This window comes from Parasteatoda tepidariorum, chromosome 8 (genome assembly GCF_982258835.1).
Source record: "Parasteatoda tepidariorum strain Cologne lab strain chromosome 8, Ptep-v5.0, whole genome shotgun sequence".
Lineage (NCBI taxonomy): Eukaryota > Metazoa > Arthropoda > Arachnida > Araneae > Theridiidae > Parasteatoda > Parasteatoda tepidariorum.
The window spans coordinates 49509495-49534718 of NC_141762.1; the positions used below are offsets into that span (position 1 = coordinate 49509495).

At 31.8% G+C, this 25224-nt stretch overlaps 2 protein-coding genes across 2 annotated transcripts; one reads left to right on the forward strand and one right to left on the reverse strand.

Annotated features, from left to right (window-relative positions):
- Positions 1-329: 329 nt before the first annotated feature.
- Positions 330-15942, reverse strand: LOC107446931 (uncharacterized). Its single transcript, XM_087150275.1, has 3 exons — positions 15803-15942; positions 4143-4383; positions 330-1169 (listed from the first exon to the last, which is right to left on the reverse strand). The coding sequence occupies exons 2-3, from the start codon at positions 4367-4369 to the stop codon at positions 470-472; spliced, it is 927 nt and encodes a 308-aa protein (XP_087006401.1). The 5' UTR covers positions 4370-4383; positions 15803-15942; the 3' UTR covers positions 330-469.
- A 2460-nt stretch (positions 15943-18402) lies between these two features.
- On the forward strand, positions 18403-25074 carry LOC107446932 (uncharacterized). Its single transcript, XM_043039193.3, has 3 exons — positions 18403-18563; positions 23062-23188; positions 24870-25074. Exons 1-3 carry the CDS (start codon positions 18514-18516, stop codon positions 25014-25016), a joined length of 324 nt encoding a protein of 107 aa, XP_042895127.2. The 5' UTR covers positions 18403-18513; the 3' UTR covers positions 25017-25074.
- Positions 25075-25224: the final 150 nt, after the last annotated feature.

The window sequence follows — 25224 nt, forward strand, 5'->3', positions numbered from 1 at the left end:
TTCAAATTGATACAAATTTATACATTGATAATATACTTGCTCCTTAGTGGTATTGATATGGAGAAAATCCAAAATGAATGCAATTCTGAAGGAATACAAGATTTTTTTTAAAATTGTGTAGAAACCTAGAAGTTTAAATAAGATTTAAAAGTTATTTTTCGCTTTTTTAAGAGATTTAGTTAACTTTATTCTTTAAAAATGAATTGATACAAAATGCTCTTGCTATATTCATGATGTATTTTTTTCAATGTTCTAAGTATTAAGTGCTTATTACAAAATATCAAATGAAATAATACAGACCCATCTTTAAATTCAAATTTTCTCTTTAACCTCCAAACCTGGTGGACAATATTTGCAAGAAAAATTGGTGTGAAAAAAGGTAGGAAATTAATATATTATATAGAAAAAATATTTGTGCACATAAGCAGTTTATAAGTTCAAGATTTTGTCCATTATCAGATATTCTCTTTTAAGGAAGTGGGTCAAACTTTTCTCCAACCGGTATTGGACGCCTCTGCTTTACTGAGTTTTGAGGTAAGTCTCTGAGATGTCCGTTATTTGGAATCTTCGAATCGTACATTTGGTTCAAGTTTTCTTTTCTTGGGGGGTAGTAATTTAATCCAGATCCTCTTAAGTAATTCACATCTGGCGGATTTCCTCTTCGACCCCCAAACGTAATGGGCAATCGTTTTCGAGGGAAATCAGAATAAAAATTGGGTGGAAACTTATACAATCCAGGGAAATTATTACTATATGCACTGTCTAGATCGTTAAGTCTATTCCCTAAATTGTTACCTTGCATCCCATTCAATCCTAAATTGCTGTTTTGTAGATCTTGTCCATTTATATGTATCACAGAAGGCTGATTCAGGGGTCCACTTGGTGCATTACCCATGTTATGGCCGCCCCCAATTATTATTATTTTGGGAGCATTATTGCTATTGGCATTATTTCCAAGAAGTGATGACAAGCTGACAACGTTGCTGTCCGATCCTGTTAATGATTGCAAATTAATATTTCCTGAGCTGACTGAAGGTTGTGCATAGCCGTAGGTTGTAGATCCTGTTCCATGACTAGAAATGCCTCCTAAAATTTGACCTATTCCTGGTGCATGATTTGCTCCATTGCCTCCACCTCCTATGACCATTGTTTTGCCGCCGCTGGAAATCCTAAAACATAAATTTTTAATTACAGGTCTTTACAATATGGAAAAAATAAAACAGTGCGATGATTTAAATTACGATAAATACGTATTTCATTCCTGTCACAATTGCAGTGTGCTCGTTTTGACAAGACAGAAAATAGTATTTACTGTTATTAAAGAGGATATATAATAAGCGCAGTGTGTCAAGTTTGCTAATTTTGGATACATGTTCTAAACCATTTGTAATTAAATTGAAGGGCTTATTTCTGTATAAGGTAAGTGAAGTCGGATGCACTTATTGTCGGTGAGAGACAAGTATAATTTAAAAAGGGTAATAGGTAGCTCAGTACCTACGCAGATGGAAGGTTTTACATTAGTGCCCGGTTCTTGTACTATAGGAAACAGCTATATTGTATTCAATCAAATAAAAAAATGCAACGAGCCAGGATAGCCTGATTGGCAGAGCGCTGGACTAATGTTCATGAGAGCGGGAGTTCGAATCCAGCCGACCGAAGACAGTAATAATGCAGTAAATGGTGACTAAATCCTCCATGCTCCCATAACAAATTATATCTCTGGGGGTACTGAATTGGAAATTGATCGTTCTCTGGCTAAGATCAAAATTATGATCTGTGGATGAATGAATGGGTCCGTATTCTAAGTTTTTATTTTTACTATAATATTTTAGTTACTGCTCGTAGAAACAAAAAAGTTGTCTTAATTGATTTAATAAGCATTTATTCCATAGATAAGGCAAAAGCATGTAGCACTATGGTTGTTACTTCAGTGTTAAAAAAAATTTTAGAAATTAGTAGCAAAATTTCAATTAAACAAAATAAAAATTCGGTACTGTAAGTTTTTAATTTGCATTAAAATGTAAATATTGCGCATTTAAATTACTAACGTCCACGTCATTCTGGACGGTGTAATACTTCCAGCATCAAGATGTCACTCTTAGTCTATGACAGGAGAGCTTTTCTTTAAAAAATCAAAAAAAAAAATCAGGAGTTGCTTATGCGGAGGAAATAAAAAAAAAAAATCTTAAAACTCTTGGTCTAAATCCTTTTTCCAGATGTCCCTTTGTTTTCCCTTTGTTTTTGTTAAAAATAAGCATTAAATAAGTTTTTTTTTTTATTCGTTGCATACAGTTAAAAAGTATAATTATTGTGCCCTTTACAACAAGAAACGCACCCTTCTTGCCTTAATGGCATACGACAGCACATTGTGCCCTTAACGACAAAAATAAAAATCTGCATTGTGGGTAGGGTAATTAATAATAGATAATAAGAATAAAAGTGAAAAATAAAAATTGTTTTAAAAGAATTCTAATCTAAATAAAAGTTAATTTCGAGCAGTATGTAAGCAATAATAATAAAACAATGAAAAATAGTTAAATAAAGTAATGGTGTAGATCAGGGGTTTCCAACTTACATGAGTCCGGGGGCCACAATTAAAAACACAAATCAAATGGCGGTCCGCAACTTTATCAAAATTTTATGTCGGACTCTTTTATGTTTGAAGGAACATTAAATATTATTGTCAGATTTTCACCAAGTTGTACAAAACAAAAGTATTGAATTACAAATTAAAAAAAAAAGTAGATTTTTAAAAATATTAAAATGCGTATTAAAAATACAATAATTTTAGTGTGCTCCCATGTAGTAAACAATTAATGTGCAACAGATATCTAATTGTTAAGATATAAAACTTTTAAAAGGTTGATATTAAAACTTGCATAGTAGCACACAAAATGTTCAATAACAAAATTGAGGTTTGTTTGCTGCAACCACCAGAGAATAGATATTTACATTTAAAATTTACAAATGTGTGTGTAAATATTTTCGTCTAAAATGAGTGGTTTCAAAAAGTTAAATCGGAGAATTTCTTCTAGAAAATGTCTGATAGGCACATGCTAAATTATATTCACAAAGTACAAAAAAATGAAATAAAAAAGAGCAACATACCGTATATTCGGGCGCATAACGCGCACACGTAATTTCGAATTATTTTTTTTAAATTTTAAGATACACATCTTCGTATAACGCGCACGAAAATTTGGATTGTACATGTGCAATATCTCATCTTTCAAGATCGTAAATAAAAAGTATTTTTCCCTATCTTTTGCAAAAATAAAAGAACTGAATTTGACATGTATGTGAGGGTAGAATTGAAAGAGCAATAATGTGATTCTGGATGGACAAAAATGGTGCTAAATTGTGGGTAAAAAATATCTGGCAAATCCGTCCTGGCTGCGTAAGAAAACCAGAAAGCCCTTTAGAGTGGGACATGTTTAGGTCCCACCTTACAGATAATACAAAAAAAAGTTATAATTATAATACAAAAAAATTTTAATAATTGTAATTGATAGCGGAAGACGAATATAATGAACTATTTATGTAATAACGAAAATCAATGAAGTATATAGGTAAAGATATGTTATTTCTTTAAAATAAAAGTATTTTTCTATATTTAAATTTTTTTAATCTATAATTTTTTATATTCGGCGTATACCGCGCACCCGTAAATTCCAATGTTATTTTTTGTATTAAAAGTGCGCGTTATACGGTACATACGGAATATACGGTACATGATTATTTTTGTATTTGAATAAATATTTTCTTGGTTGCAAAACCTGTAAAAAAAAATTTTTTTTTGCACTGTTGGTATGCTAAATTTCACAGAAATGAAGGAATCAGGTTTTTATTAACGAGAAAAGTATTTTAAACCCATAGTGATTTTTTACGAAAATTGTCCACAAAAAAATGACAATTAATATATTTTAGTTCGCGGGCCGCCAGTTGGAAACCACAGGTGTAGATAATTAAGTACAATTATGATGGGAATTGAAAATTGAAACAAAAAAAGAAACAAAAGAACATTGTAGCCAGAAATTTTACAATCATCTTTTGAATAGTACATTATTAGAGGTTTATAATACTATTAAAAATTGTATATAAATCTCTTGGAACACTAATGAACTTAATAGAAATTTACTTACGGTAATTTGATTATCTCGTTTTGAGCAATAGGGATAGGTATCGGAATTGGCACTGGCAATATGGTTGGTCTTTTTCCCAAAGCTCTTGCAAATGCCACCATAGTCATAAATTTTTTCATTTTGTAAAAATGCCACATATCGTGACCGTGATGACTTTCGATACAGAGGAATCCAAGAGCAAATAAAAGAATTATTTCCCATTTAATCATCCAGTTCGATAAGTTCATACTGTTTGATCTAACTGAAAAGAAAAACAATTATAGTTTTACAATTTACTCAAGAGTAACTTCGTTGAAATGTACATTACAAAAATTATTATGTTTCATCGTTTTATTCAATGAGTTAGGCAAACTTGTCATTGAGAAAAGGTCACAAAGCAATATAATGATAAGCCACATTTTAACTTATATTACCGAAGTTATTTTCATTTAAATTAAGATGTAAGATTACATTTACAGGCTAACTTTTTTTACGACATTTATATATTCAATAAATTTTTATTAAAATAAGCTTTTTTTACTGGCGTAGTTTTTTTTTAAAAAATAAAATATTTTATTAATAACGTTATTACTTATGAATTGAATAATTACGAGGAACTGAAGCGTAAAGATATTCTTGGCAATAATGAAAAAATTTCATTTACGTGAAAATTACTTCGTTTACTAATTAAGGGGGAATTAAGTTATTTCATTCCTATTAAGGTGAATTCATTTCACAAATATATCTTGTTTATTAGTTCATTCCATTCTTATTTAGTCTCTGATTTTTTAATAATTATAATCATTGTTTAAAATAACAAGTTGATATAATTTTTGTTAAGTGCTAAAAAGATGCATAAATACCACATGCAGATATCTTAAACTAATTTCTGTAAAGAATATATATTAATATTTTTCATCAAATGCATGGAGGATATATATTTTTACCCAATTATCGTATCTCAAATATTAGCTTAGGAAATTATCTGTCCTTTATGATTAACTCTTTTTGTTAAGACAAGTGTAAACAATTGAGTTAATTAAAATATTAAATTGCTTTTTCTGCATAATAACCTTAAATTAAAAGTAGTAGAAAATGTCTGTCTTCACGCATGCGCATAATGTGATGTGACAACGAAATCGAATAAAAAGATAATAATTGAAGGAAAACAGAGAGTTAAGGTAGCTGAAAATGTAGGGATTGTGGGTTTGCTTTTTCCGAGACAAAGACATATCACAGCAAAGGAAAAAAAAAATTATCATGAAGTTTTTTCCTATGTTTCCGTGGTTTCTAGCCTACTTCCATTTCTTCACTGGTTTACCTGTTCATGACAAGGAACAAAACAAGTACATACTTTATTCTTGGTATTATTGGAGAATTATTTTAATATTAAAGTATAATGTTGAGTTGATATATCAAGTATATTATATGACAGTAATAGCCAAAGACATTAATGATTTGTTTGGTTTGTTAGACGTTGCAGTCGGAGCACTAGTGATGAACTCCCTGACTGGTAAACACGATAGACTTCTAAATTTGCAGAAAACAATTAAGGAAGATTTAGGAATTGGAGTTTTTAAAATTAAACCAAGTGATAAGCGCTGGATACGCATCATGGGATTTTTGTTTTTCTTCAATATATTCGTATGCACGTTTTTTCTTGTGGGTACATTTTTAACCTACGATGTAGACCTTGAGAATTACATTTTTTCTTCGTGGGAGCTGAACTTTACTTACATTGTATTCATGTCTATTACTAACTGGATGACGGTTGCCAGTTGTGCTTTGTTTTACTGCGCGTTCTGTGTACATTTAAAATCCATGTTTCAGTCAATTAATAAAGAGGCCGTGCAATTGGTTCAGAATGTTGAAAAAGATAGAGATAGAATTCATCTGTGTAAGCGAAAGAAATGTCGGGTGCTGGAAAACACTGACGTAGAACTGGTTGAATTATATAAGCATGAAAAGCACGATTTACTTTACAGCAGTTTGGTTTCAGAAGACTTCGACAAGCAGGTTGAAATCGAAGCTTCAAGTTCTAATCAGTCCGAAAATATAACTGACATACAAATTTATGCAGAGTCTAATGTTGATCAATATAGTCTAGCAATTCCCGCAATCAGTATAATATCCATTAATAATGCAAAAATCGATGCCGCTTATCAAACCGACGAAGAAGAATCTCAAAAGGGAATTCTTTTGACATTAGATCATAATATTGCCGGTTGTATTCGAGATATAAATAAAAGGTTTCTAAAAGCTGCAAACTTGGTGAAAGAGACGGACGATATATTTTCCCTACAAGTTTTATTTTTATTAACTTTCACTTTAATTCGTACTTGCTGCTATATTTTAATTTATATCAGTTCTGACTATAATTTAGAAGTTACTACGCATGCTTGTTTAGTCATAGCTGGTAAAATCACTTTGGACTTCTTAGCATTTGGATCTGTAACTATGGTGGCGTCACAGGTTGCTGAAGAAGCCAGTGAACTAGCTTCTATTATAGCCAGAACGCGAAAACTTTTCGGCAAAGAAGGCATGAGAACTCACATTCAATGCGAAACGACTCTGTTTGCTGTTTACTGTTACGATATTCAACTCACAGCTTGGAAATACTTCACCATATCCAGAAATTTAATCCCATCCGTGATTGGTATAACAGTTACTTATGTATTATTTATTTTACAACTTTATCAAGTAATTATAGAGAACAAGTGCGTAAACAAGACTGGTCAACAAGTATAATTTTCTGAATTTCAACTTAAGATACAACTTTTATATGAAGTTTAAAAATGTGTTGGTGCAATCATTACTGACTGATTAAAATAATATGGAAATGAATTGTAGAAAAATACATTAAAAAAATTACTTAAATAATCAAAGATTATGTTTTAAGTACATTCATCTCGTACCTAAGGGGATACTATCAATTTTGTGAATTGTAATAATTTTACTGACTTAATGTTTTACGAGTATTCATTTTCCAATTCCCCCCCCCTTCTTTTCTTTAATTTTCCAATGCATAATGGTCTTAACTAATGGGTCATCAGATTCTTAGTTAATAATGTGTTCCAAATTAATTTACATACATAAATTTATTATATTTTAACAATTAAATTATCTTAAATATTAAGTTAAACCTAATCAAGTTACAGAAAAGCCAATTTGCTCCGCTTAATGGTTGTTGTTGTTAATTAACGTCGCACTAGAGCTGCACAATGGGCTATTGGCGACGGTCTGGGAAACATCCCGGAGGATGATCCGAAGACATGCCATCACAATTTTGATCCTCTGCGGAGGGGATGGCAGCCCCGCTTCGGTAGCCCGACGACCTCCGCTTAATGGAGAAATTATTTCTAGTGTTCGCCAAATTTATTCTTCAATACTTATTTCTTAGCTTAATAAATTTGATTAAGTGTAGCTCTATCCACCACGACCCACACCATATTAACAGTTCAAACACATGCATAAAATGCCACTTTATTAAAGTTATCTCATTTTGAATCATTTAAAGTATTTTTATAATTAACTGAAATTCAGAAAAAAATTAGTGTTTATTCCTTTATTATTTCATAAAATCATTTGAAACAAAAGGGAAGTTATTGCCTTCCCTGAAGTTAGATGATTTAATTATGCTTTTCATGCAAGATAGTGTAAACCAATATGTCTTAAGAAATTTGAAAAGTTAAAATTATTATGCCACAGATTTTACCCTGTATAATTGCTTGAAATTTTATTTCCGGTAAGTTCAACATTCTTTTTTTCAGCTATGAATTTAAATTATTAAAACAGGTTTTACATCACGTTTAAAATATTTTAAGTCTTCTTTTATGTTAACGAACCAATTTAAATAAAACCGGGACCTCATCTGTCGGACATAATCATGTTATAAAATACAGACTAGATTAAATCCAAATCCCAGGGAGATTGACTATCTCAACTGTAAAAGATGGACTTATGCTTATAGCAATGCAGAGATACATGATCAAAATTTTATTTGGGTTTTTGTTATTAAATCTGATCAACTATATACTAAAAGTTACAAATATACCGAATTCGTAACCACTTACATCCCTTTATTTTAAACTCCTGAATGTTTCTCAGTATAGAAATACAACTGTATTAATTTAATTCTATAAATACCCTAGAAACAATTTTACATTGGCTCCAATTAGGCTCAAAATTGGCTAAATATATGTCCCATAAGAGCATGTATTGGAGCCAATATTGGATTATTTAGATTTTTTTAATATTGATCCTAGAATTACTTTTAACATTGGGCAATAACAATTTTATCTAGAGCCGATATTGGCTGAATAATGGATATATAATATTAAGTTAATCTAGCAATTCTATATAGAGCCAATATCGGAAAATATCGGCCCTTTTTACACTTATTGAGTCAATATTCATGAATATTTCTCCAATGAGGGTTCAAGTTGTTTTGCTGCTACAGTAAATATTTCGATAGGGATTTTTTATTTTTTTCAATATATACTCAGTTTTATTTAACCAAGTTGGATTAAACCGGGTACTAGCATGCTTCGAAAAGAATAATTTATACTCCAAAAATCTTTTTCTCATTAAATAATATTTATTTTTGGGAACAAAAGGGTTAATTTACGTATCTGCTTCGGAAAAAAAAGTGGAAAACAATTCCTGGTTATAAGTCTTGGGTTACAATACATTTATTGAATTTAAAGTATATTTGAAAACATAACTGGTAAAGTAATATACTTTATTTTGTTTCTCTTTCTCCCCAATAACAAGTATGTTGGGGACTTTCTTTGATCCTGTCCGTTAATCCAGTGTTCCGCAACCTTTTTATCACCCCGGACCCGCCAACGTTTGATAATTTTACAGCGGCAGGGGGGGGGGGACGTTGATTGTTTATATTTTAGATTATTTTGATTTATTAATTTTAATTCAATTGCATTTAAACATGCATTCGAAATAAAATACAGTTGCACCAAAAAATAAATATAAAGTGATTTAACATTTTAACTTACTACAACGTTAAATCAATGAGAACCAGGAGCTTGTTTCTTTGCAATGAGACGGTTCCATCTGGGGGTAATCGGGGGCAATGATACATTACAAACATTAAAAAATTTATATCGCTACCTTCGGGCCCCCTTTTTTTTAAATAAGTAAAATTTTAATGGAACATAGATAATTTTAATTAGGGGTATAAACCTAGGATTTTAAATTCAGTTTCAGTGAAATGGGCGGCCCTGTACCATTTGATCCATGGACCGGTACCGCTCCGTGGACAAGGCGTTGGGAAACACTGCGGTAATCGATCCTGGATTAACTTCATAGCTCTCATTTCTAACCCTATATTCCTCACCATCCATTACAAATTGTTAGTCCTCATAAAAAAATGAAAACGCTCATAAGCTCATGTTGTTGACACAAATAAAATACTACGGTATATGTTTTTTTTTTCTCCCTTTTTTTTTTTTAAAGGAATCTAAATACGATGGACTGTCCAAGATTACTGCCCTTGGCACAACAATCTTCACGGTTCAACTATATCTCCGTGCAGGAAAATCTCTGGAGCGTGATAACTGAAGAGAAGACAGCAGAAATCACACCTAATTGACCATCATCAGAAGCTACTCTTACTTATTTTCTATTTTGCTCTCTTTGTTTTCTTTTTTCAGTTGATTGTGGTATTTTCGAACAAAAAATCGTCTCTGGGGAAAGATTTTACAGGATGTTTTTCATAAAGGACACGGTAACCTATTTAGGGTAACTAGATATAGATAAAAGACCATAGTTGGTAGTAATTATTGTTTTCAACTGAGGTAATCAAACTTTTACTGCTATTTTACAATAATTTTCTAAAGATTGAATAACTGTTCCAGGATTTATGACAGTAAACACAGGTTTTAGTTCCAAATTATCGTATAATCCGGGACAGAATGGAGATTTACGAATGTAAATGTTAAATTAAATTATTTTTCCCCCTTGGACACTCAGAAGAAAGTGCTGGTTTCACTGCAATTTTGACGCTAAGAAAAAGTAAAGGAATTTTAATTAAGCAAACTATCAAGTAAGTAATACTTAGAGGTAATTATTAAAAATGTTTCTATTTAGAATAAAATTAATATGCCAATAATTGTATTACAGAGAAATATTATGTATTTTACAATAGTAATATATTTCTTTTTTTAAAAAAAAAAAATTTCATAAAAAAGAAATGGAACAAATAAGAGGAAGTCTATATTACAGTTAACTTTTATTCTCAGAGAATGAATTTCCCTTGTTGGGATAAGTTAAAGATAGAAACATATAAATAGAGTTCTCGTCCACTTCTAGGTGTCGTTAGACAATTTTTCACAAGTGCAAGTTCCTGGTGGCGATGCAGTAGCTTTACAACTTGGTGAAAAAATTTTAAAACCTGAAATTTTTCATATTTTAGCTTCTCTAGATTAGTCAAACCCTGAGAGATTTTTTTAAAATTAAAAGAGTTTAAAATTCACTTAGAAGGAAACATTTTACTTCTCGGCCTATCACATAAATACACTACTATCCAATGGAATTAGAATTTCTGTTGCCTACCCTTCTCATGTAAAGACGACTTTAAATGTTTTCTCAGTTCTAAAAACAAGTTTTTATTCGATGAGAAAAGTGCATATTTTTTAAATCCTTGTCAGTACATATCAATATCAAATACATATCAATTTAATATAAAAACAAACAAAACTGAAACATGCTATCAAAATCTAACGATTCACTTTGAAGGTGGAAGTGGAAATATCACGATTTGATAGATTGCCAGAGGAAATACAGAGGATTTGAAAGACGTTTTTTAAAAAACAACAACCATGTATCAACATGCAATCATATAGTATTGATGTTTGTTTTGTTTTTTTATCCCGCCTCTCACACTAGCGATTCGATAACGTATTTGTTTCTTCCTCTTAAACCCTTATTACTCTAACCGGCAGTAATACTACCAAATCTAAGAGTTCCATAACTTCAGAAAATATTTTTTCAGGTGGTATCAGAGATAGTGTATGAATATTTCAGTGAATTATAATTAATGGAATTTTTTTTCCACCACTACTTACATTTTAAATTTACATATATTAAATTTTATTACCGGTTTCACTTTTGTACATGATTTTGAAGTGCTGTTCAGCACTGATTTATACGCTGATTTATACACTGATTATTATGATTGATTACTAGCTGAATATCCGTTTTTTACTCAGGGGGGGGAGTAAATAATCAATCAATGAGTACTGATCAATACTAAGTAATCATGCGTAAGACTGAAAGACACATACCGGCACAATTAATAAATCAAAGATAATTCGAATTCCTTTTCATTTATTATTATATTTTGTCCTTATCAATGACTTTACCTTATTAGATTATCCCGATCATCCCATCAAAATAAAGATTAACTGTGTTTAGTATCATTTGGCATGATTCTATTGCTCGAGGCAAACTTATAATAGTCAAAATTTACCGCGATCAAGCGATTTTCTCCGGTACCCTTTCGTGGTACCAGGATTGGAAAAAACTTCTTTCCACAGTATCTAAATTAAGACTGCACAGCGTTGATGCAGCTTTAATAGGTATCGAATAAATTAATTTTATCTATATAAGTATATTTGGTATCTGTTAAACCTACCCCTATTACTATACCAACATTGGTTCCAATAATAGTATAGCGATTTTTTACGTTTTAACGAATTGAAATCGTTCCTCTATTGATTTTTTTTTCATAACTTATTTTTCAAAATTTAAATTACTGTTTATTTTAAAATATTTAAAACATATATTAAAGGCAAAACTATGAACAAAATAAACACGCCGTTTCAGACAACTTTAGGAAAACTAACTTGGTGACGTAGATCATGCATGCTCCCCGTTCACATTTATCATTTACTTTATCTGATAAAACTATACTAATGAATCATTAATTATTAAAGAATGTTTAATATACTCCTTTTTAAATAATTCGAGTTATAAGCTACTAAACATCAATAATGTTATCTTAAAGATATTTTTTAAAAAAATAGAACCGTCTACAGTTTAATTTAAAATAATGGCTAATGCTAAATCATTCAGAAAATTCCATTTTTCAAATGCCTCTCTCGAACAATCTATTTTTTTTTAAATTTTATATAACCGTCGTTGAACAGCCGACCCAATTTTAGGCTTAAGACTACAACTCCGCAGCCTTGTAATTTTGAGCCAATCCAGAAGACAAGGAAACTCCTGGATCAGTACCCCCAGAGGTTTGATTTGTTGTGGGAACATGGATGACTTTGTGTCTCGACAGATTTAACGTGCATCAGTCATCATTTACTACACGGGGAATCTTCAACCGGCCGTCATCGAACTCGCGACCTCTTGAACATGGGCCCAGTACCCTACCAACCAGGCTAATTTTAAACAAATTTTAGAAGGAGGGGGGCTAAAATTTCAGGATGTTTACCTAAATTTTGTAGGAGTTATATGTGGACTTGCACACGCAGACAGGCATATAAACTCTTCATTTTATTAATTGTATGTTTTCTTTCTTATTCTTATTATTATTTCTTATTCTTATTATTGTTTCTTATTCTTATTATTATTTCTTATTATTCTTTCTTATTCTTATTCATAAAAAGTATTTAAAAAATTTTTTTTAACCTTTGAACATAGAAATTTTATACATGTCACTGCCAGCACAGAGAATCATTAATCATTTTTCAGTTATTTTGAAAGCTTATATAAATGAAAGGACTTTCATCCCCCCCCTTAGCCATTGTTTTTAAAAAGTCTATTCTTTTTCGCGAAAAAATCAAAGTGACTTTTCAAAAACGCTATAATTTTAAGACATTTTGCTACGAAAACCGCAAGCATTTAATTACATTCATTTTTTACTCATAATAAGCAAATTATGTTGGTTCTATAATGAATATGAGCGCATTAAATTTAAATTATGCATATTTTGTGTAGAGAAAAATAGGATTTTTTATGAAATTGTTGTTATTAAAATAAGGATCAACTGTTTCAATTTACTCCTTTCATTTTAGCCTATACGAATTTCGCATAGTTAGTTACAAATAACAATTTCTATAATCTTTGGTCAATGGTTTTGGCCTTGTCTTTCAAAACATACTAACAGTTAACAGTTTTTTCTCAAATAATATATTCAGTTAGAGAAAACGCTATTTCTATATCATAACCTTGTTTCCCTGACGTTGTCTACCCATACGTACGTACGTAACGTATAACTCTGCCAAACACCAAACAGTTTTATAGTACACAGTTTGAAACCGAATAATTTTATCGTTAACTTATTTTCGGAAGACTCATTTTTGCTTCTTCAGTCACAAAAGTTCTACAGGAGCCAAACAGGAACCTTTCAACAGGATTATGCTCCGGCACTCATAGATAAAAGCTCTCAAGAATGATACAAGGGACCAAACTATTTTTAACTTGTATCAACTTTTTTTCCTAGCTTTTTAATGATTTTTTTGCCCTAGCTCTTTTAAATTTTTTAATACCTGCAAATGAAGTAGTGTGGGTATCTCGTTCCTGATTGGTTGTTGAAACGTGGTATTTGTTTACGTTAGTAACTGTTCTTTCCATTCTATTTCGAGTAATCCAATTCCGTCAAGTATCAATTCTCTTAAGTGACACATTCTATACTCTTTCACGAAAACTTCAATTCTTTCACTATATATTTCTTACTTAACACAATGACTAGCACGAAGCCATGTGGAACATAAACAAACTAATTATGCATCGAAGTTGCCAGGTACACAAAACAAAAATATATCGCATTTACAGCAAAATACAAACAAATAATAAATCTAAGTTAAGTAAAAGGCGTAGACGAGAAATAGTTGTATTTCAACATATTTGATGGGTGATACGGAGCTGTATTTGATTAACTTCACGTTAATTAACATTCTAGCATATGTGGAGAAATTTAGTTCTACCTTAACACGCCATTTTGCTCATAAAAGCTCAGCTGCCGTCATTGGTCACATATGTGGGTGTTCGTGATCTTCGTCTTCTTGAAGTGCAATTATCCAATAGCTCAAGAATGACCACCATAGCGTCAATAGACGTTTGCTTTTAGCTCTTTTTGGAGGCAATAAGGTTTGTTCTAAACAAACAGAATTTGTTGTTTTTAAGAAAATCTTTGAGGAAGGAAAAGGACACAAAATTAGTAGGCGAGTTGCGGCTTATAGCAGAAAATTTTGTAACTTGCTCAGAGCTATTAAATAAGGTCAAAAATGGTCTCTTTCAAAATTTGTAAATAGTAATATTTTCACCCTTATGATGCAATTCGTATCTGCTAACTCTTCCAGATTTTATTTTAAAATTTAGTATGGTGGCAGATTTTTCGAATTCATTCTTGATTTCAGTTTTAATAAATTAGATTTATTATAATTTTAACTATCATTACATTTAAATAATTAAAATATACATTAAGAAAATCAGCTAGTTATCTCAATGGGCTTTGATGAAAATTGTGTTTTTAGTGAATTTAGCATTGGTCTACAATATCACTTCAATTAATTCACTATCATCAGGAAAAAACTTTTTTGAAGAGGGTAAAAGTTGGCAGGTATGTGTAATTCATATAATAATTATTAAAAGTTTTATTAGAAAAAGAGTGACAATACTAAATTTTTTCAATTAAATGGGTATTTTCATAAGTTAACTACCACTTAAGGCTTAAAAAAATATGAGAATTTCATGATTACCGAATAAAATTGGTAGTTTCATATTGCTAATATTCACATTGGATAGACATGTTTTATTTATTCAGGGTTGAAACTAAAAATTGTGCCATCAGTTTTCATGTTCTTAAAGCAAAGAAATGGTATACCATCTAACCAAACAGGTATATTGGGTTAGTTTTCGTTTGAAAGTTGTCCCTCGTTAAGACACAGTTCCCAGCAGATCTCCGAAGCCAAGCATCACTGGATGCGTTCAGTGTGTGGATGATCACTTTGGATCAGTTTGCATAGGGACCGAGGGTGTGCGGTATTGGTCCTCTTTAAACTGTTCTAGCGGAAAGGGCTCGACTTTGCGTGCATGTCGTCGGGCTACCGAAGCGGGGGTGCCATACTCTCTGCAGAGGATCAAAATTGTGATGACATGTCTTCGAATCATCCTCGGGAATGTTTCCCAGAACATGGCCAATAGCCCATTGAGCAGCTCTAGTGCGACGTAAGTGAACTACAACAACATTTGAAAGTTAAAAATATGGTTGTGATGTTTTAACAAGCATTGAAATTTTGTATCCACATTATTTTTTGCCATCCTGTATATATAAGGCGATATTGTGGGTTCTTGCTGTCATTTTTTAAGCAATTCCACACACCTGCACATGAAGAAAAGAAAAGCGTTATTAGTTTAGTATTTACTTAACAAAATGCTTTGAGGAAGCTGTAATAAGCTTTAATTATAATTTAATGATATTTTTCGTAACATGACAACATTTGATTAAATGATCCCATCAGCAGGGTTTTTATTTTAAATCAAATTAATGCGCTTAATGAAGTAGGTTTTAATAGCTACTGTTTGAAGTATTTATTTTGTTTACATTTTTCAATATTGTAGATTTAAATATCACGTTGCTCCTAAAGCACAATTTAAATACTCAGAATTTTAATTACATTAGTTTATTAAGTCATTAAAAAGCTGCTTACCTTATTATTCAAGATATAGAGCTATAAGCACTACATCAATATATTCCAATAGAGAGCATCTTTCGTTTGCATTCTTCCAATGAATCGTTTGCACTTCTCGAACCAAAACTTCGATCGATCGCACTGACTATCTACAAATGAGAAATTTTCTTTTGAGCAGGATTTCAAAAATTTGTCTGTCTCAAAATTTTTTCCCAGGTCTATTTTCGGACATTTTGGCATCACACATATTTACGTGATGACCCATTTTTTATTCGAAACGCATCATGGAACATAAAGTACATCGAGCTTTTGTTTTCGTTGATGATGTTTGCTTTGGGATGGATGTGGTAAAAATGTAGTATCCACTTTCGACTTACATTTTCACCTGGTCGGTTCATTATGGCCAGTCATCCGTGGTCAAGAGCACGTGGAAATGGGTCTTCTATCTTTCATTTTATCTCCTGCAGGCATCGTTAACTCAAAGCTTTCTCTTATTGGTCTGCGTGCGAGGATACAGATGAGATATTTTAATTTGCATGTTTGTCTGTCGTTTATGATGAGATCATTTTTATGTACGCAATTAATGTAAATTCAAATAATTTCCTTAGTTTGATTGACTATATAGGATTTTAACTATAGAATAGTTTGATCGATTGTAATTATACGATTGCATCCTGTTTCTAGAGCATTAGACTGAAAACGATGTCTTTAATAGTAAGCTAATTATCTAGAAATAGTTCCAAATGGATTTTAATAACTTACAAGGAAGTGGATGCATATAAGGTCTTTAAGGACACATGAAGTTAAATTTAAAAAAAAAATTATACAAAGATAATATCCCTATCAGGAATTTCCCGTAGAATTCAGAGCTGAAAAACTTAGGAATTTTCAAAAGAAGATATGTTTTATAAAAGTTTATTGTGCTGCAACTGTAAAAAAAACTTAATTGAGTTTTGAGTTTTCGAAAAAAAATTATGAAGGCAAAATTACTTTTGATAAAAAATATCACTCAAAGTAATCGTGATTAAAACAATAAGGATGTAATATTAAAAGTATGAATTGGATTTGAAATTCTCTGGCCATGACCTTTAAAGTTCAGAAGTCAATCATAAAAATAAAATTGGTTCAACGGTTTATTTTTGTTAAGGATTTTACAAATTGTATTACATGGTATAGTTAAAATGCTATTGCAAATTATTTGGTTAAATTATGCATGGTAATTCTTAATTGTAGTTTTTATTATAAAGCACATTTTAGGATTGCTTCAAGGATGAGTTCCTGCAGTTTATTTTGTGACAATTTATTTGCGGGATTTTGCATGAAAGTTCATATTTATAGAACAGAGTTCAGGAAGGGCATTAATATGCCATTCTAGCAAGAATTGACTAATTAATCAAAAATTATGGATTACATTTCACCTGATTAATTTAAGAATCCATTAACTACTACGATTTAAAAGCGGTTACTATACTATCATGGGACTATTTCCTTTTTTGGACAGTCTACATTATATTTAAGTACTACAATGAGCGTTCAGTTAATATCTATCAGTAACTATTTAAAATATTTAGCACATTCAAGTTCTATCACATGCCTGTGTACACTAATGATGCAGAGTTCTATAGAAACAGCACTGAGGAGATTATACGTACGTAAACTTACAGGATACTAAGTGAAAGAAAAGCAAAAATTTCAACCAATAAAACTAAGCTGGTACAGCATGTCCCAATATTTTGCGGTCCCAGTGATCTACCAAAAAATAGTTGTAGCATTAATTCAAATAGTATATTCAAGTATTAGTAAGCTACGAGCTAACAATAGTAAGTTGTCAAAATAAATGAAAATTTATCTAATTATGTAACCACTGAAGTTCAAATTCTTTTTATCGACATTTCTATATATTTATCACAGCTAAAAGGAGTTTTGCGGTGATCAGTTACGTTTTATAATAAGTTGATTCAACACATTTCATGATACAAAGTTTACTATCACTATCATTATTTTAACAGTGCCACAAAGAGACTTATAAGTATATCAGAATCATCCTATTTATATTGGCACCGGTTTAGAGAAAAATGTTGAAATTTAGTGATTTAAGTTTCCGTAACCCAAAAATGATAGTTTTATTCAATTTGAATTGAATTTTAATGCTACAAATTTGAGTGCGGAGCAGTTTAAAGATGACCCATACTGCTGCATACCCTCGGTCAACTCGCAAGTTGACCAAAGTGGTCCTCCACCTATACAGTGACCGCATTTTGTGATGCTTAATTTCGTTAATTTACTGAGAACTATGCTTTACTATCAGACCAAATTTTAATTTATATATATTTAAAGACAGATTTAGATCAGAAGAACAGTAAATTTTATACGTAAAATTTTCGTATGACACAGAAAACAGGAAACATGAATAACAATCGTAAACCTATTTTTTTTAATCAGATTTAAATATCCTTGATACGGTAAAAATTTGTGACAAAGTGCGAAACACGTCATTCTAGACCCTTTTTGATAGTTTATCTTTTGAACAAATATTTTGAGTTCCGTTTTTTCTCCAGCTGTTTTTATAAAATGTCACTTATATCTTATCTAAAAATGTTTTATTTCTGGCAACCGCCTGAAAAAGTATGGGGGCGCACAGCCGGTACAAATAGATATTTTTTTCGATTTTACGAATCAACTGACGCCTTTGTTTGTAACAGAAACGAATTATTTTTTCAGCGGGCAACATGAGATCTGTAACTTTATTCTTAGCCACGATCGTTCTTCTGGGATTACTGTAAGTAAACTCTTTCACTCACTATGTTTGGTACTATTATTAAATCGTTTTTACATTAAAATAGATTTATTTTAAAAATATATAGTTAATTTTAACATAAGTTAGAATAAGTTAGCAGAAAATAAATAATTTCACCACAGACAATAAATCATCGTTTCGATTATAGTCGAAGTACCTTTTTTTGAGTTGGGACAGAAACAGATAAGTAGATCATTAGGTATGTTTGAGTAATATTTCTTTACCAGAAAATAGGTACTTTGATCATTATAGCTCACGAAACGATCTTATCATTTGTCGGTTAATGTAACATTATGCACTTTTCACATTATTTATCTTTATATTGTTCGAACTTTATTAATTGCATTTTCATCCTTTCTGTAATAAAAATATCGTTGACGCGTATATGTAAGTCCTAAATATTCATTATTTATTCCTTATAATTTCAAAAAGTAATGTCCTTCTTACGGTTAGAATTTTTTTTCCTTCATAATTGTTGTTAAAAAACTGAGCTAAATATTTGAGTTTAAGACTACCGATTTTCAACGCCGTAACCTTGTAATTTTGAACCTAATCCTGAAGACAAGGGAACTCTTGGATCGAGTATTCAGTGAAATTTGCCTTTTTGAACGACTTTCTGGTGGAAATAATCCTCATATGAGTAACATAGTGAGAAAAACCACGAAAAACCCCCATGGTTAGCCTGACGGCAAGGACGGTCCGCCCGCCTGACTGTGTCGCCAATGGTTGCGGGTTCGAATTCCGCTCCGGGCATGGATGCTTCTTTCTATGCAGTTCTCTATTGTGTGATGTGTGAATGTGTCCCTGGGTATCTGTGGGGGGGGGTATGAATGGGTATCTGTGGCAGTGTGGCGTGAGTAATGTTGTTCACTTCCGTGATTTAGGTTTACAGGTGCCCACTGGGTAACGATAAATGAGCAACACTTCCGGAAGTTCAGTGCCTGCCATAAAAAAAAATTTCATGCGTTAATAATGTAATTTGCAATAAATTATTGATAAGCAGCATTTATCTAAATCGTATTTAATAAAGAGTAGAAGAAATATTTACTATCTTTGACTAATCAAAAGAAGAAGAAAAATTAAAATGTTTGAACAGAGCACAATTAGTATTTATTAAATAAACTAATTATCTCTCTATACATTTAGAATCTTTACAACTTTTCTTACGGATGATAATTTCATTTGCACTAAGTTATATGATGTTATATGTTTGGCAATTAAATATGCAAAAGAAACAAAAGCAAAAGAAGTATATAGATAAAATTTATATTGTGTTTAATAAAAATAAATTAAATTCTAGTACATTTAATATTGAACTATATTTTGTACACTCTAATTCCGACAGTAGCTGAAAACTTTTAATGTCAAGTAATTTAGGCAGCAGAAAAATTAAAAAAACAACAATTTGTAATTCGTTTCTAGTCAAGTTTTGAGGTTAACTGATGTTCTATATTTAAAAAGAAATTTAGTTATTTGTTTTTCTGAAAAATCTCATTTTTAATAGTTGAAATATTTAAATGTACTAAGATTTTCTTACTTTGTTTACGATCCATATTTTGAATTATAAATATGCAGATGGATGAAAAAGTTATTTTTTGTGGAAGAGTGCAGAGAAATTCAGGAAATAAATATCATTTTAAAATTATTACTCAGGAAATTTAACAATTATGTTTTCGTTGAAATGAAGATTCCCTTTCTAGCAGAGATTGAAATTCAATGATTAAAGTAATGTCTTTAGAATAACATTCAAATTACTACGACCTTCAAAACGTAGATGAACCGTGATGTCACGAAACGAGTGCTATGTCCACCCGGAACTAAAAACTCCTTCTTTTAAGGCTGCCCAGGCCGGGTGCGGAATTCGTTTCGACCAGCCATTGCTGGGATTCGAACCCGGTTCACCTCATTGGAAGGCGACCGCTTTATTCCCTGAATCACCACGGCTTTGTCTGCTCTTTCGAAAATTATACTAAAGATAAAAAGCATATGACTTTAACTTATGGCATTGTATACTGAAATGTATTAACGCCTTCCTCCTACCACGCACTGCGTTCCAGAGAAGTGGGGATACTTAGTAGTCCCTCAGGTGAATTTTAAAGAATCCAGGTTTGGATTATTATGTTAATATACATGAAAATTGTAGCAGGTTGAGAGAAACCGGTTGTTGATTTGAAATTAGACATGTGATAGAAGTTGGTCCCGCAGTGGACTGATCGTTAAGTCACGGCTCCCAGCAGATCACTGAAGTCAAACATCACTGGCTGTGGTCAGTGTGCGGGTGGGTGACCACTTGGATCAGTTTGAGTAGGGACCGAGGGTAAGTGGTATTGGTCCTCGCTAAACTGTTCTACCGTAAAGTGCTCGACTTCGTGTGCAGGTCGTTGGGCTACCGAAGCGGAGGTGCCACCCCCCTGCAGAGGATCAAAATCGTGATGGCTTGTCTTCGGATCATCCTCAGGGATTTTTCCCAGACCGTCGCCAATAGCCCATTGTGCGGCTCTAGTTCAACGTAAATGAGCTACAACAACAACAGCGATAGAAACTAAGGTAAGCAACGTTAAAGAGCTCAAAAATATTACTAAAAGCCGACAGCTGTTTCGGATGCTCAAAGGGCAACCTTCATCAGTGCAACAGAAAGAAATGAGAAAAGAAATGAAATTTTGTGCTCTTTAACGTTGTTTACCTTAGTTTGTATTTTAGCACAAAGGTCGCCCTCTTGTGTACTTAACAGCGATAGAAGCTGAGATCTGCCAAAAAATCTCAATGCAACAGAAAACAAAATAAGCTAAAAAAAATCGTTCCCCAGTGTGATCAGTAACATATAACTATATTTTCACATCTTTTACAATCACTAGATAAATTTGTATGGCGAAACAACTGATTACTGTAGGTTTATGAACGCTCAACAATTAAAACCGCGTGGTCAACTCAGCACAAAGTAGGGAAGGAAGATTTAAAAAGCAGGTTATAGGCTCCTTTCAAAAGCGGGTGAACTAACTGGCCGTCGAAGAAGAAATAGGATAGTTTGACTACCAAACAACGGTGGCTCAGGGTGTAGAGCGCTCACCACTTAATGAAGTGACACAGGTTCGAATACCAGCGATGACTGGTCGATACGAATTTGGCACTGACCACAGTGCTGACATAGAAATATCTTCAGAGGTAAACGGTCCATCGTGAGTTAATCGTGGGATGTTTTCGTGTTTTTCTCCCTATGTAACATAAATACGAGTTAGCTGCATCAAAAAGTCATTCACAACAGCTAGTTTGTCTCAATGCTTGATTCACGAGTTTCCTTGTTTTCTGAGTTGTGCTTAAAAAAAAATCAAGGCTACGGAGTTGAACACTGACAGTTGTAAACCCAAAAATGGATCGGTTGTTCACAACGCCTGTTACGAAATAAAATTAGACAGTTTAACTACCGAGACGTGTTAATAATTTTAGTGATCATATTTAGTTGACAGTCGTGTTGACTCCAAAATAGAGTGAGCTAAATCTGAAATACTTTGTTATCTTTTTTAAAAAGTGAGTAGCACTATTTAATTTTTAATCGGGATCTATGGCCACAGTTTCTACATCATGAATTGTCAAAATTTTTTTAATGGATATAGATTATCAAGGTTATAAACTTCTCGGACTGGATATCCGTAATCATATGAAGACGGTCATTAAAGAAAAATTTCTTAGTAATAAAATCTTTGTACGAATCTTAATTTTTAAAGTTTAAGAAAGGATCCTTTTTATTTTCGTTTGTCAAATATGACAAATGAATTGTTGAAAGGTAAGCACATGAAATTATAAATAGAAATATAATTGGAGAGTTGTGCTTTTGAATGTTGATGAAAATCAGCTGTACAGTGTGGTTAAAAGTAAAGTATTCCCGTAACAGCCCATTCATGGAGATTAAGGCTCCACAATTCCTTGCCCAACTGCGTGATTGTGGCCATGTGGTCAGCACTGAGCACAGGCCACCTTTACTTCACAGACAAACTAGTACCCATCCATCTGAAGCTGGGTAGGCTTCAAGCCACCACTGGGTAATCGAACCCCAGTTCAATAACAGTTCACAGTGCTTTAACCACTGAGCCATCGTGGCTCACAAGGTGGTTAAAACTGTAAAAATTTATAAAGTGATGACTAATGTTTTATGCAGTTGTTGGAAATTTTTAAAGGATTAATGCCACTTTAATTTTGGGAACTGCATTGAACTGTTTTAATATCCAAATGCATTTCCTTTAACTTACAAATATGTTTTGGTAGATAGGAATTAGTAAAAATACGTTCTTTCTTCAATCTTACTCAATCATTCTTTAAAATTTTTAAGGTTGTGATCACTATTCTTACATTTTTTGAAAAATCCCCCTGCTATTATTATTATCATACTACCATTTGGTAGAAGTTTTCCAACAACTCTGCCACTTGATAGAGTGCTAAAAAACGTTTTAAAAGAATTATTGATATTTGGACAAAATAATTTCAGGGTCCTAAAGTCTGATGCTCGATCTCCAAGAATGTGTGAAAAATGCAAACCTGAATCGTGTGCTACAATTTCCTGTGAATGCGGCAGCTACAAAGATGAATGCAATTGCTGTGATGTATGCATGAAGGTAATAAACTAAATAAGAATAATTAAATAGAATTTTATTGTTTAAGTTTTAGAGTCGGTAGGGAAAAAAAGACAAAACAACTTCCGATTTAATGATGGACATTTTCCGTGTTAACTCTTTATATATAAGTGGGAAGTATGCTTCATAACTTTTTAAATATTCATAACTTAACAGGAAACAATTTTCCTACCTTTGATTTGTTTTACCATCTACTGAAAAAATAAAAAATATAGTAAGTAAATAAATAAAATAGAAAAATAAAAAAAATGCAAAGGAAAGGCTTTGTTTACAATTACATAAATTTCTTTAACGGCAAATGTTTTTTGGATAGTGTCTAGATTTGATGTATGTTTGGAGGAGATTTATCTCCTTAAGACATTTATAAATGTTTAAATTATAAAAAATCAATAATGAATTTTTTTAAATAACTACATCCAACTTACCGTACAATAGTTCATTAATCAAGTAATGTATAATTTCAAAGGAAGTTAGACCCAAAATTGGGTCGGCTGTTCAACGACGGTTATAAAATAAAAATAAAACAAAGCTATAGATGAGTGGCTAACTGAAATTCAAATATTATTGTATAATCTTTTAAAAAAGGGTAGAACTTCGATTTCTTTGGATGGGGATAAGGACGATTTTTTTAGCAGGCGATGGTGTAGAATTCATTCCATACCGTGATCCTTATGACGATAGAGATCAGGGTTTCTTAACCTGTGGTTCATGAACCTTTTAGGGGTTCATGGGTTGAATTTTGGGGGTCCGCCGACTACTCCTAATTTTTAAAATGTTTGGAAGCCTTCCCATTGCTTGTAAAATGAGCTGTGGCAGCTATAATTCCGTTTTCTACAGTGTATCCTTGCGAAGCGGGATTTTCCACACTTGTGACAATAAAAAACAAAACATTGAAATTGATTGAATGTTGAACATGATGCTCCTTACCTTGTTGAAAACCATTACTCAAGTCAATTTATTAATTAAGGTAAAGCAGCAACAACATTAAAAATATTTATTTTAAAAATTTTGTATACTAGTAAAATAGCAAAATTATATGTTTCCTGATAATTGTTTTTTTTTTTTGCGATTAATTTTTTCACTGGGGGTGGTCCGTGACTTCTTAAAAATTTTTAAAAGGGGTCCATTCTACCAAAAAGGTTAAGAAACGCTGATATAGATGAAATTCTGAAATTGACGATACACATGAAATTCTGTAATCTTTAAATTTGTAGTTCTACGGTATGATTTAAAAGTTTTCATTGCGTTATATATTTAGAAATACTTATGAATAAATAATATTATTTAATTCTTATTTTTTTTCTAGACGTAATTTAAAGTATTGTTTCGAAAAAAATATTTTTATGAAAAGAAAATATGAGGAGAGAAAACGCAAAATTAAGTGTACATTACATACAAAAAAAATAGTTTTTAAAAAGGGTTAAATTGATACAATAGTTCAAATCTATCTCATTGCTTATAATGCATTAATATTTCGTGACCAACAAATGTCCAACTATATAACTGGTGTGTAAATCGACCCACTGTTTTTCATAAAATTTTGAAGATTTGATAAGTCGACTATGCGGTGTACTTTTGCTTATTATGTGATACAAAATTTGTCTCAGAAAAAGTAGTTATAGATTCACTTCGCAATGAATGATATACTTACATTCTCTTCCAGTGTGCGAGAGAATCCTGCAGTACATTGGAAGGTGACGTTTGTCAGGATGGTTACGTTTGTGGTCATCCTCCAGGAACAAGTCCTGTAGATAGGCACAATAGGCCTGGAACATGCTTACCATATTCAGAAGTCCCTGATGACGATTAAGGCATGCAACTAATAATCTGTATTTATTCTTCTTTTTAATAAACTGATTTTAATATTTCGTGAGACCTTTTTTATCCTTTTACAGACAAAATATTCTTGAGAAACTTTACAGTATTTTTGTAGTAGGTGGAATTTTTTTAAAAACCTACCCACTTTCCCATGAAAAGTGACATTAAAAATCAAAATAAATTTAAGCAATAAGCCAAAG

Bases quoted from the DNA above. Each gene is read 5' to 3' on its own strand.
- LOC107446931 (XM_087150275.1), bottom strand. From the start codon at position 4,369: ATGAACTTATCGAACTGGATGATTAAATGGGAAATAATTCTTTTATTT. The intron at 1,170-4,142 runs GTAAGTAAATTT...TTTATGTTTTAG, and splicing joins AACGAGATAATCAAATTACC to GATTTCCAGCGGCGGCAAAA.
- LOC107446932 (XM_043039193.3), top strand. From the start codon at position 18,514: ATGAGATCTGTAACTTTATTCTTAGCCACGATCGTTCTTCTGGGATTA. The intron at 18,564-23,061 runs GTAAGTAAACTC...AAATAATTTCAG, and splicing joins ATCGTTCTTCTGGGATTACT to GGTCCTAAAGTCTGATGCTC. The intron at 23,189-24,869 runs GTAATAAACTAA...ATTCTCTTCCAG, and splicing joins GCTGTGATGTATGCATGAAG to TGTGCGAGAGAATCCTGCAG.